At 45.4% G+C, this 12,842-nt stretch overlaps 1 protein-coding gene across 3 annotated transcripts in view; it reads right to left on the bottom strand.

Moving 5' to 3' along the window:
* Positions 1 to 9,268: 9,268 nt before the first annotated feature.
* LOC130131317 (radixin-like) overlaps positions 9,269 to 12,842 on the bottom strand; it is a 38,134-nt gene continuing 34,560 nt past the window's right edge. For all 3 annotated transcript variants that reach the window (XM_056300962.1, XM_056300963.1, XM_056300965.1), the window contains one exon: positions 9,269 to 12,794. In XM_056300962.1, the coding sequence (XP_056156937.1) occupies positions 12,630 to 12,794 (165 nt within the window). In that variant the 3' untranslated portion in view covers positions 9,269 to 12,629. The remainder of the gene's footprint in view (positions 12,795 to 12,842) is intronic.

Genomic DNA, 12,842 nt, shown 5'->3' with positions numbered 1-12,842 from the left:
GGGGGAGGGAAAAAAGGGAGGGAGGAACCTAGGAAGGGAGGGGGGAGGGAAAAAAAGGGCGGGCGGGTAGGTAGGCGGGAAAAAAGGGAGGGAGGTAGCAAGGAAGGAACCTAGGAAGGGAGGGGGGAGGGAAAAAAGGGCGGGCGGGTAGGTAGGTGGGGGGAGGGGAAAAAAAGGGCGGGAGGAACCTAGGAAGGGAGGGGGGAGGGGAAAAAAGGGCGGGCGGGTAGGTAGGCGGGAAAAAAGGGAGGGAGGTAGCAAGGAAGGAACCTAGGAAGGGAGGGGGGAGGGAAAAAAGGGCGGGCGGGGTAGGTAGGTGGGGGGAGGGAGAAGGGAAGGCGAGGGGAAAAAAGGGCGGGCGGGCTTCAAATAAAAAAAATTTTGGAAACTGTCATAAAGGTCCCACCGGCTTGCACACCATCACTCTCTCTAATCCTCACCCTGGTCTTGAACCCACAACCTTGTCAATGCTGCAGCTGAACCCTAACCACTGAACCACCGAGTCCGCTGCACATTAGTATGGTCTCTCTGGAAGCATATAAATATTCGGTCTGGGTGTGAGCGTTCAAAAGTTCTAGAGGGATGACAACACTCAGAATGAAAACACTGCTTTAGAACCTACAGCCTTGTCAGTGCTGCCACTGACCACAAACCCCAAAGTCCTCTGCACATATGCAGATATTCTCTACACATATGAATATTCCCCCTGGGTGTGAGTTTTCAAAACTCAGGTAGAGTGAAAACACTGGTCCAGAACCCACAACCTTGTCCACGTTGTTGCACCGCACTGACCACTGAACCACCAAGTCCTCTGCACATTTGGAAGTATTCTCTGAGAGCATATAAATATTCCCCCCTGGGTGTGAGCTTTCAAAACTCAGGTAGACTGAAAGGCACTGGTCTAGAACCCACAACCTTGTCAACTTTGCAGCAGAGCACTAACCACTGAACCACCAAGCCCTCTGCACATTTAGAAATATTCTCTGAGAGCATATAAATGTTCCCTCTGGGTGTGAGCTTTCAAAACTCAGGTAGACTGAAAAGCACTGGTCTAGAACCCACAACCTTGTCAACTTTGCAGCAGAGCACTAACCACTGAACCACCAAGCCCTCTGCACATTTAGAAATATTCTCTGAGAGCATATAAATGTTCCCTCTGGGTGTGAGCTTTCAAAACTCAGGTAGACTGAAAAGCACTGGTCTAGAACCCACAACCTTGTCAACTTTGCAGCAGAGCACTAACCACTGAACCACACAGTCCTCTGCACATTTGGAAATATTCTCTGAGAGCATATAAATGTTCCCTCTGGGTGTGAGCTTTCAAAACGCAGGTAGACTGAAAAGCACTGGTCTAGAACCCACAACCTTGTCAATTTCGCAGCAGAGCACTAACCACTGAACCACCAAGTCCTCTGCACATTTGGAAATATTCTCTGAGAGCATATAAATGTTCCCTCTGGGTGTGAGCTTTCAAAACTCAGGTAAACTGAAAAGCACTGGTCTAGAACCCACAACCTTGTCAACTTCGCAGCAGAGCACTAACCACTGAACCACCAAGTCCTCTGCACATTTGGAAATATTCTCTGAGAGCATATAAATGTTCCCTCTGGGTGTGAGCTTTCAAAACTCAGGTAGACTGAAAAGCACTGGTCTAGAACCCACAACCTTGTCAACTTTGCAGCAGAGCACTAACTACTGAACCACCAAGTCCGCTGCACATTTGGAGATATTCTCTGAGAGCATATAAATGTTGCTTCTGGGTGTGAGCTTTCAAATCTCAGGTAGACTGAAAAGCACTGGTCTAAAACCCACAACCTTGCAGCAGAGCACTACCCACTGAACCACCAAGTCCTCTGCACATTTGGAAGTATTCTCTGAGAGCATATAAATGTTCCCTCTGGGTGTGAGCTTTCAATAGCAGCAGAACACCAACCACTACGTTTTTAAACTTTCTCCATGTATTCAGGCTGTTCTCTGCCTGCTTTTCTCCCTCATTGACACTTATGCTGTAAAACAAGCTGACAGGTTTGGTGCTGTGACTTCTCACCTGTTGTAATGGTTAATATATAAACTTGGCTTTGTACAATAGCTTTGGTGGTTCGGGCATCTGATTAGGATGCATGTTCTCCCCCTGTCTGCGTGGGTTTCCTCCCACAGTCCAAAAACATGTAGGTCAGGTGACTCGGCTGTACTAAATTGTCCCTAGGGGTGTGTTTGTGAGAGAGAGAGAGAGAGAGAGAGAGAGAGAGAGAGAGAGAGAGAGAGAGAGAGAGAGAGAGAGAGAGAGAGAGAGAGAGAGAGAGAGAGAGAGAGAGAGAGAGAGAGAGAGAGAGCGCGCGCGCGAGCTGGCCTGTCCAGGGTGTCTCCCCACCTGCCACCCAGTGACTGCTGGGATAAGCTCCAGCAGGATAAGAGGTTTGGGTAATGGATGGATGGACAATAGCTTTGATGTTAGCAGAGGGGAACCGCAAGGCTCTCAGAGGGGATCCAAGATATTCTAAGAATAATATCTAAAGAAAAGTCATCAGTTTTAAAAAAAATTTATGAATTCATAATTTGACAATCAACATCTTAAACAAAATGATTCTGAGGAAACAACTCCTTCAAACCTGCCTATTCCATTTCTGTTGGAATGTGAAGGGTTAAATTAAAGACCCTTTGTCTCCCTATCAAAATTTTGCTGCCTCTGCAGTTGCTAGGAAGAAAATGCTATGGTTTCGGCTCTGTGATTGGTGGTCCAGCTATAATTTTTAACAGAGGTCCGAGCAATAGTAATTCAGTGAGGGTAACTTGAAACGACAGTAAAATTGACCAATCGTATCGCCCGTCTAAATGGGTGGGCTTTGTTATCGCGAACTTCATGACAAGTTTCGCCCGCTGCGAATGGACACGAAGTGCACACATACACATACATACACAGCTTGTGTGATGATACGATTATCTGGAAGGAGGATTTGCATTTAGCTTTGGAAATAAGCTGGGTTTTTTTGTTTTTGTGGTAACTCAAATCTCTCCATGCTGTTTGCTCATTGCATCATTGCCTAGGCTGGACTAGCGTCTTTATTTTTGTTGCAGAGCTTGACTTAGCAGTACTATAGGAGAGGACACAGTAAGCTAGGCTGGTAGCCCTCCCTGGCGAGGGAAGGGGGTTCAGAGGGCCAAGGTTTAAGAAACACGGTTCGCTACTGGTTGTTAGCATCATAAGATCTGTATCCAACACAGCTACACTATGAGTCATTGTTCATATCGTTCATCTTTCTATTTGTTAAGGGTGTTTTTGCTGTTATTCTACATGCATTGCTGATGTGTCTACACCTGTTTGCTGCTGCACAAACCAGCTGAATGAATAAAGTTGATCTCATATGAAAACACAGATGATTTATTATTTAGTGTATCCAAAGGAATTGAATCAAGTGCAACCGGACTTGGTTATATATCCGTGAAGACGTTTCGCCTCTTGGATGAGAGGCGAAACGTCTTCACGGATATATAACCAAGTCCGGTTGCACTTGATTCAATTCCTTTGGATAACCATGACCTGGATGAATGAGAACATTCACAGACATTATTAAGTGTACTCTTCCTCCTCTTTGCTTGCTGTCAAGCAAAGCACACTATTGTTACTTTCATACTTATTATTTTCCCGCAACCATTTTCTTCAGAAGATGTGATCGTTCTTTTTTTTTTTTTAACTTAATTTATGAAAGTTAATAAATAAACTATCCTGAATAAAAAAATTACCAGAGTTCAGCCTGTTTGTTCATTTTCTATTAAAACAATGTACGGAAAGTTACAAACATTTTGTAGCAAATATCCCTCAATATGAAACAGGAAACTCACGTGAGATATGTCGCAGTGGGCTAGCCTACTGGGTTTATGTACTCGGGTTGGCTGGCTAGTGTGTGTGTGTGTGTGTGTGTGTGTGTGTGTGTGTGTGTGAGAGAGAGAGAGCGCGCCGCAAAACTGACATTAGGCTACGTCATCTGCAACTGGCCGCACAACTAATCTTAACTGGGTTCTTGGAACTAGAAACAGAAAAACGTTAAAAAACACACACACACACACACAAAAGCAGCATGCAAAATGGATACGTGGTCCGGATCTCTTAATAAATCTAAACTATAGCGCGGGCCGCACAAAACTGCCTCGCGGGCCGGATGTGGCCCGCGGGCCGGTAGTTTGATACCTCTGACATAGACTGACTTATATTGTTAGAGGAAAAAGATAACAATTTATCTAAATACGGAAACCCCTTTTTAGAATTTTCAGAAAATGAGAATATCCTGCTATCATGAAAGTCATCACCACTGCTGCTTTGAGTTGTCTTCTTTTACACCTTCGCTTCATGTGATCTAACGGTTTATTTAACGACCCATTTGTGTGTCAAACCTGAGCGCTTCACTGCATTCTGTTTTCTTTACATATATGAGCATTTTACATGGCTTTTATTTACCTTTACATTTTTTAATATTTTTTTTGTGTGTAAAACCTTAATAAAATATTGTTTAAAAATTAACACACAAGTGGAATTCTCCGTGTCAGTAAGTCCGTCAGTAGACTGCTCGCTGCAGATGTTCATCCATGTAAACCTACAATGAAGAGCAATGCAGCTCAGCTCAGTTTCTCTTTGTTTCTCTGTGTGTGCATTGCCAAACCTATCTAATGGAATCTTGACATGTAAATCCTTAATTAAACTAGCATATCCCTTTCAATTAATTAATCCAATCAAGAATTTTGCTTTTATTTAAAACTACTCCAAAAAGACAAAATTAATTAAAATCCACCAAAAAGGACTCTGCTGATCTTCACTCACTAAAGCTGTTGATCCAAACTAAAGAGCAAATCTTAATGAACTTAGAAATAAAGTGTTTGTATGAAACGCTTCAATGCAGTGGTCTTCCTCTCTCAACAGCATGAGTCAAAACTACACCGTCTCATGGGGAACGAAGGCTCAGCAGCGATGTAGACGCGCCCTCTGTAGGGCATTTGGAGAGTTACAGGAAACGTTCACTTGGTGCTATCGACTTTACGTGGACTACAAATGTGTTTCCCAACAATACAATCACATCATGACTGCTTTGTACTTCAGCCTACTATATAAGTGTTTTACACAGTGAATCACCTGTTTACTCAGGTTTACATGATAACTTGGTTTCAGACAGGATGAGTTTGGGATTTGCTGTATCAGGATGTAGGGTCACATCCACTTCATGCTGCTGGAGCTGGACCCTCTTCAGCTCAGCCTCACACAGCTTCTCCATCTCTTTACTGACTGTCTCCTCCAGCTGCTCCACAGCTCTCCTCACAGTCCCCACATAAGATGGCTGATGGACACTGACCTCAGTCCAATCCATGGTGTGTGGAGGAGTCTTGAGGGATGAGAAGCTCTGGAGGAGGTGGAGGTTGTCTTTGGCATGTGAGAGCTGCTCCAGCTCTGTGCTCCTCTTCTTTAGCACCCTGATTTCCTCTTCCAACTCTTCAATGAAGAATTCAGCCTGTTTCTCTGTTGTTTTCTGTTTCTCTTGAATCATGTCCATAAGCTCAGCCTGGCTTCTCTCAGTGCTCATCAGAGCAGTGAAGACCTGAACACTGTGGGCTTTCTCTCTGCGTCTTCTTTGCCGATTTCTGCCGACTATTTGATCTCCTGAATCTTCAGTTGTCTCTGCTGGATCATCTGCTGAACTTCAGCCTCTTTCTTACGCAGCTGCATATTGATAATATTCAAATCAAGGCTAGATTTAAATAATTATTTATGATTAGCCTAACTTCCTAATAAGTGACATTGATATTTGGACCATGACCTGTGGCTGGTTGCTGTAGAATATGAAAAAGTAAATGCAAACATTCACCATAATATTTGGGGAACCATTTGATCACATGTGAATGTCGGTGGCGATACACCCCCCCCCCCCCACTGTGTATTATTATGGTCAAGGCCTTGGTATCCAGGGCTACACCAGCTAATTGTGATTATGGAGCATACTGACGATATCTTGAGTCACCAGCAGGTGGCGGTAGAGAATCATTTGACATCATTCATAAATAACTGATCCAAAAAGAATATCTTATATGTATTTGATTTATTGAATTCGTGTACCATTTGGTTACAAACAGCTTATTTTCTCAAGACATGCGAAACTTTTTATGAATATTAATGAGGTCTGCTTTTCGTAGTAATAAATCAGATTTACGGCAGACGGACAACATTGATAATAGTTTTGAGTCTTTATTATGCAAAATCTGTCTTGTCTGTATTTTGGTCCTGGTGTTTTTAATAACAACTTCGATGATTTTTACTGTTTTTGTTTTTCCTTCACTTTCTGTACGGTGCTGTTAGCTACACATTTTACTCCATTTTAATCACTACTGTTTTTACATATTAGCGTTAGAAGATTGGTTTTTAATGACTTGTGAACCATTTCCTCCTGCGTGACTGCTGTTTCTATTCGTGTGAGCAATGCTCTGTGTACATTTTGATGTGTATTCTGCTGGAAATATTTGTTAAAGGTGTTTAGTTTATTCAATTATTTATAGACCCCCCCTTATCGCGTGACGTAAAAGCTGCGGTGTAAACAAGATGCGCGCGCAGAAGGTGCGGCAAAACATGGGCGAGAAACAACGTGCCTACCTATGAAACCCATCGTATCAAACTTAAAATTAAACGGAGGAAAGTTGGAAATTCGAAGGAATGTAAAGCTCAGAATAGGTTGAAGGTCTAAGCAAGGAAGACAGAAAGCATTACGGGTCGAAACTTAACGCTAAGCACTGGAGAAAAACTCCCCGATCCGTTTCTGCTTGCCGAAGCTTAGTGGACAAGTGACGTCACGAAGTTGCCAAATATCGACGGGAGGGGTGTGACCGAACACCTCACAGACACGCCAAGTATATTTACCAAAGAATCAATGAAGGCAAGCAAGTCTTTAAGAGCATATGATTACTGTGTTGGTGGACATGTCCGAGACTGCTTTTACCTTACGTTATCGAAGGAAAACAAGTTTTCCTTCATCGAATCAAAGCCCTCGTAGTGCTTGGCGGGTAATTTAAATGAACTGCTTAGCCGCGATTTCTGGTAACTACTAACCAATGTTTTCAGATTTTTACATTTATATATAGATCTAGATATATTCCAACGTGACACATATTCTATGCGCACTGTTTGGAACTATCCGGGGCTCCCGTGATCCGCCATTGCTGTGGCCCATTGACGTCTACGGAGGTGACGTAACTCTCTCTTTCTAGGGCTCCGCCTACTAGGACAGTGTCACATCTAGAGCTGTTCCTTGCCCGGTATGCTCAATCACAATACTTACTTGCGTAAGAAACGGATACATACCGGATATGAAATGTCCTCCGCGTTTGGCATTTGCTCTCCTGACCACGTCTTCCGGTCCTCCCGGCGGATCGCACGAATCCGCGCCTGATCTTAGTTTTTCGATTAGTTTCCCCTGTCGGCATGCGATAGAAATACTTGTTTTTACCATCTTTGCGATTTGTACAACCGACGGCGCAACAACTGTGAGGCGTTCCGCTTCGTTTCAAGTCCGTTTCTGCGTGACGAGCCCCCCCCCCCCGAAAAGAGCGGGAGTAACGTTCACAAACACCTGCGCGTAAACGAGGGAGCGCGCCCATTTAGCAGGGCCACTGCACATGTCAAGGTTTCAGTTTCCACGTCACTGTACATGTGCTGGAGTTAGCCAATGAGCTAATTTTTATCCGTAGTCTCTGGGCAAGTTATTACAAATTAATGACCTAATGTCATCAATACAACGCTTCAACGAGAGCTACAATAAAATACAATACTACGGCCTACCTACAACGCTGGGATCGCCAGTTCTAATTCCCGTGTTACCTCGGCTTGGTCGGGCAAGACGCCAGTCTGTACAGTCGGCCATGTCTGCGGGTGGATAGCCGGATGTGGGTGTGTGTCCTGGTCGCTGCATTAGCGCCTCCTCTGGTCGGTCGGGGCGCCTGTTCGGGGGGAGGGGGAACTGGGGGGGAATGGCTTGATCCTCCCACGCGCTACGTCCCCCTGGCGAAACTCCTCACTGTCAGGTGTAAAGAAGCGGTTGGCGACTCCACATGTATGGGAGGAGGCATGTGGTAGTCTGCAGCCCTCCCCGGATGCAAATATTTTTTTTCCCCTAGTATGAATCTGGGACGTTCCCGCCCTACTACTACTACTACTACTACTACTACTTTCGGCTGCTCCTGTTAGGGGGCGCCACAGCGGATCATCTGTTTCCATCTCTTCCTGTCCTCTGCATCTTCCTGTCACACCAGCCACCTGCATGTCCTCCCTCACCACATCCATAAACCTCCTCTTTGGCCTTCCTCTTCTCCTCTTCCCTGGCAGCTCCATATTCAGCATCTTTCTCCCAATATACCCAGCATCTCTCCTCCACACATGTCCAGCCCATCTCAATCTTGCCTCTCTTGCTTTGTCTCCAAACCGTCCAACTTGAGCGGCCTCTAATATACTCCTTCCTACGCCTGTCATTTTTCGTCACTCTGTGAAAATCTTAGCATCTTCAACTCTGCCACCTTCACCTCCTGTCTTTTCATCAGCGCCACTGTCTCCAAACCATATAACATAGCTGGTCTCACAACCATCTTGTAAACCTTCCCTTTAACTCTTGCTGGTTCCCTTCTGTCACAAATCACTCCTGACACGCACTGACTAAACTAACTTAAGAAAAAAGTCAAAAAGATCAAATGTATTTCCAGCACCGTAAACCCCTCACAGTAGCGCTGCTAGATTCGTCCTTGGACAGGAAGGATTCTCGTCACGACCTGTGGTGCGTTTACTGCATCAGAGAAAACAGATTTTTCCATGTCGGTGCGTCGCGGACGCGTGTCGCAACGAACGCTCGGCGCGACGGCGTCGCTTCCGGTTTCGAGCGCGGTTGTTAAGAAGCGCCTCCACTGAACATGAAGAATGCGCGCACAGAAGACGCGACATGTGAACGGCCCCTTAAAATGGACGGGTGGGGTCAGCCAGCCGAATTTAAATTGCTCAGGGTGGGAAGACGTTAGAAGTCAATCTAGACCGTACAACAACCTTGACACGATGACCCTCGTGAAAAAAAGACACCTTTAACGTAATCTTGATGATTCCAGCGGCGACTCCTGTAAACATGTGGCGAGTGTTTGCTTTAGGATCACCCCCGACTTAAAATGGCGACGTACACTGAACGAACATTTGCTTTTCAGCACACCAGTTAAATCTGTCGGCGTGAAACAGCACAAAGTGCTCCAACGAGGGCTCAGCTTTTTTTTTTTTCTTTAAACTTTTATTCATGAACCAATGGAACGGACTTCAATCCATCTGTGTGCTTTCTAAGATTTCCAGAAGGCTATAACCTAAAACACAAAAGAAACTCAACGGCGAAAAGTGACAGCTTGTATCCGGCCGGGCAGCATCACGAACGGTGGCTTCATTGGAGAGGACAGGCGGACCAATGATGGGTGTGCTAACTGGCAATCATTTTTAACTTAGCCAGTCACCGCCTTGCAATTCTCCACCAACCGAGGATGGGCGTGGTAACGTACTCATTTTAATTTAGCCAATCAAAAACTAATTTCCAAGATAAAATGGGCGTGCCGACACATGTAGTCGGGTTGCTAAGGGTTGGGATGGGTGCCGACACGCCCACGCCCCAGCACTGGTTGTCTGCAGACCCATTATGCCTCCAACGGAACCGCCCAAGTTCACCGGTGCGTGTGCTGCTGCCAGTTATAACAACTTGGAAAACCATACAAAAATATGCATTGGTTGAAAGCACTGAATACTGATTCGCCTGCTATGGCAAACACAAAACACTTTTGCTGATATAAACTAAAAAAAAAAAAAAAAGGAAAGGCAAGTTTCCGTGTCACGTTTCATATTCAAATACTTTCACTGTAAAACTGGCTGCTAAAAACAGGAAAAAAAAGACAAAATTATCAACCAACACCAGTTTGTGAAGTGTAGCTTAAACAATGCCATCAACTTGTCTTACCATATTAAAAAAAAAACAAACAAACATGAGATTCATTCATTAAAAATAAATGCAACTGGGAATACCCCCATCCCAGTAAAGATGGAGAATTATCGAGGAAATTATCAAAATTATATGAGGTGGCGGCAGGGGGTTGGCCAGTTCTCTCGTCTCTGAAAAGCGCAATTCATTTACTTTTTTCCCCGGACACGACAGAGGTGCCGAACAGGGAACATCCTTTAAGTTGGAGAATGGTTAACATCTCAACTCCTGCACCGATTCACGAGTCTCTCGGTTCCAGGAATCGATTGGTAGGGGGTCCGCCATCGTCATGTCTCCCCATCGTGGAGCCGTGGCGGAGAAGTCGATAGCTCCAGTCAGACATGCCAAGTTAAGGGGGGGGCTTTCGTTGTAGAGCATGGGTCTAAAAGTCCAAAAGCAGTTTTGCGGGTCAAGCCAGTAGCATAAGCAAGCTCCCTTCCAGGTCCTCAGAACCAGGAGACTATTGTGGACCGTGACAGGAATCTGATGAAAGTGTGTGTGGAGTCCTCAGAGAAAGCCAACGTGCATCTCCACAACCCGGTTTAAACCGACTCCAAAACAGAACAGACCCATAGCAAGTTTGCCTCTTCGGGCATGCTTGCTTCACACTCTTCAGTTTATAATATTGGCAGCAGAATTCACATTCACCATCAGCATTACAGGGGATTTTTTTCAGAAACTGAATTCACAGAAATTATGGAATTTAAAAAAAGGGGGGAAAAAAAGAGCAAGGTGAGGTCCAAGAGAAGCCAATGCACAAAACCAGTTTCAAACATCAACAGGTCACATTTCAAATCTCACCTCCTTAATTCAGAGATACACCTGAAACTAAACTGGAACGGCTCTCTAGAAATCTGAACCAACGAGAAGCCACAATGGAGATCAAGGCTACAGTCAAGCAAAGCTTAGCCTGCGCACACAACACATCACGAAAAAAAAAAATCCAACATCTAGCCATTCAGAACATTTTGTGGGAGGGGACTCTGGACAGCCACAGTGTTTGATTGGTCAGTCACCAAGGTGACAGTGTTGAGGTAGAGAGGTAGTCCCGGACAAGGACTGATGTTTTCATAAGCTCTCCGGCCAGAGAGGTTCCAGATCCCAGACACACACACACACACACACACACACACACACACACACACACACACACACACACACACACACACACACAGAACTGGATGGACAGGTGGACAGGCCGGACATGGCAATTGTCCGTCTGTACGCCTGTCCTTCCAACGTCCCTGGATTCCTCTGTGAGCTGGTAGGCAGAGAAAACCATCTATGGAGACTGGACATCAGACACTGGGGTGCAGTTGGGAAAAAAAGACACACACCCACAGCCCTCTTCATCAGCTTATCCTCATTACACTTAGCAAGCAGAGGGCAACAGCTTACCTCCACGTTTGCTGCTCAGGGGTACAATCTGACTGTGCCTGCATGTGTGGAGACACCGGTTTCCCTTTGTTCCCTGTGCTACATTCATTCATCTAAAGCAGTCGCGCGACAGGCCGGGCATCTAGCCCACAAGAAGGTCAGCTCGCTTTCTTTTCAAATCAGTGATTTAAAGAAGGGGGGGGGTTCCCCTCCAATTGAATGTGAAATTATATTTGTGAACTCGTCCCTGCGCCGCTCTAAAAAACGAGCCTAGTTGTAACAAACACGTTCAAGCTGTGCATCAATTTGTCGACCCCGCTTTCCAGCTGCAGCTCGTCTTGCCGGCAAACTATTTGACTCGACCGACAGTGAACCAACTCAACCCCCGGTAGGGGCCTTGTTACATACTGAAATGTTGTGACGTGTCATGATGAAGAGCAGAGTGAAAATGGCCAAAAAAAAAAAAAAGGAAAAAAAAGCAATTTATCCCAAAACTCAAGCCTTTATTCCTTTTCCTGGGGACCACCCCCAATATCTCAATGTATACAAGCAACTAAAAAGAACAGGACGTCGGTAAAAACGACTGCAGTTACAGCAGAGCAGAGGAAAAGAACTTGAACAAGGAAAAAAAAAATTTTTTTTCTTCTTCTAAGTGAAGACATGGAAACTGAAGACATACCAAAGCTCTGGGTTAGTTTCTCAAGCAAAACAAAAATGAAAGGAAATGAGCTTTTCATGGCTGTGTTTGCTTTAAAATAATAATAATAATAAAATAAAAATAATAATTAAAAAAAAAAGCAAACCCCAATCACTTCTGTTTTAGTTTGACGGTTTCTCTTTTCCCCCCACGCTGGAGGTTGAACGAGCGACAGCCACCTGAACATGCGGCGTGGTGCAATGGCGAGGGCGGCTCCGCACGTGCTCAGACCAGAGACGCTTGCGGAACTTTGGCAAAGTAAAATTTGACGAGGCAGCGGCAGCAGCCGCGCCCCTCAGGATTTTTGCTCCCTGCGCATTTTTTTTAATCTTTTTTACAATTTTGTTTTTCACTTTCAAGGGAATGGGATTACAAAGACGGCAGCGTTTGTTGTCCATGAAAAAGCAAGCGGCCGTTGGAATTGGGGAGGAAGGGAGGCAAGGAGACCCCCCCCTTTTTTTTTCATTTTCAACAAAGGGGAGAGGCGGGGCGGGGCAATATCGGGAGGGGTGGGGTGAGGTGGCATGGCGGCGCTCTCACATGGACTCGAACTCGTCGATGCGCTGCTTGGTGTTGCCTTGTCGGATCTGGCGCAGCGTCTTGTACTTGTCTCGGCCCGCCTTGACATTCTCAGCATGTAGCATGTCATTCTGGGTCTTCTTGGTCTCGTCTCTGGCCTGGGCCAGCTCTGAGCTCAGCGCCTGGAGGACAGGATGGAGAGAGAGAGACCCAGAGAGAGACAGCGAGGG

This window comes from Lampris incognitus, chromosome 21, assembly GCF_029633865.1.
Source record: "Lampris incognitus isolate fLamInc1 chromosome 21, fLamInc1.hap2, whole genome shotgun sequence".
NCBI classification, from domain to species: domain Eukaryota; kingdom Metazoa; phylum Chordata; class Actinopteri; order Lampriformes; family Lampridae; genus Lampris; species Lampris incognitus.
The sequence above is the reverse complement of the archived record's forward strand: the minus strand, read 5'-3'. Positions and strand labels throughout refer to the sequence as shown.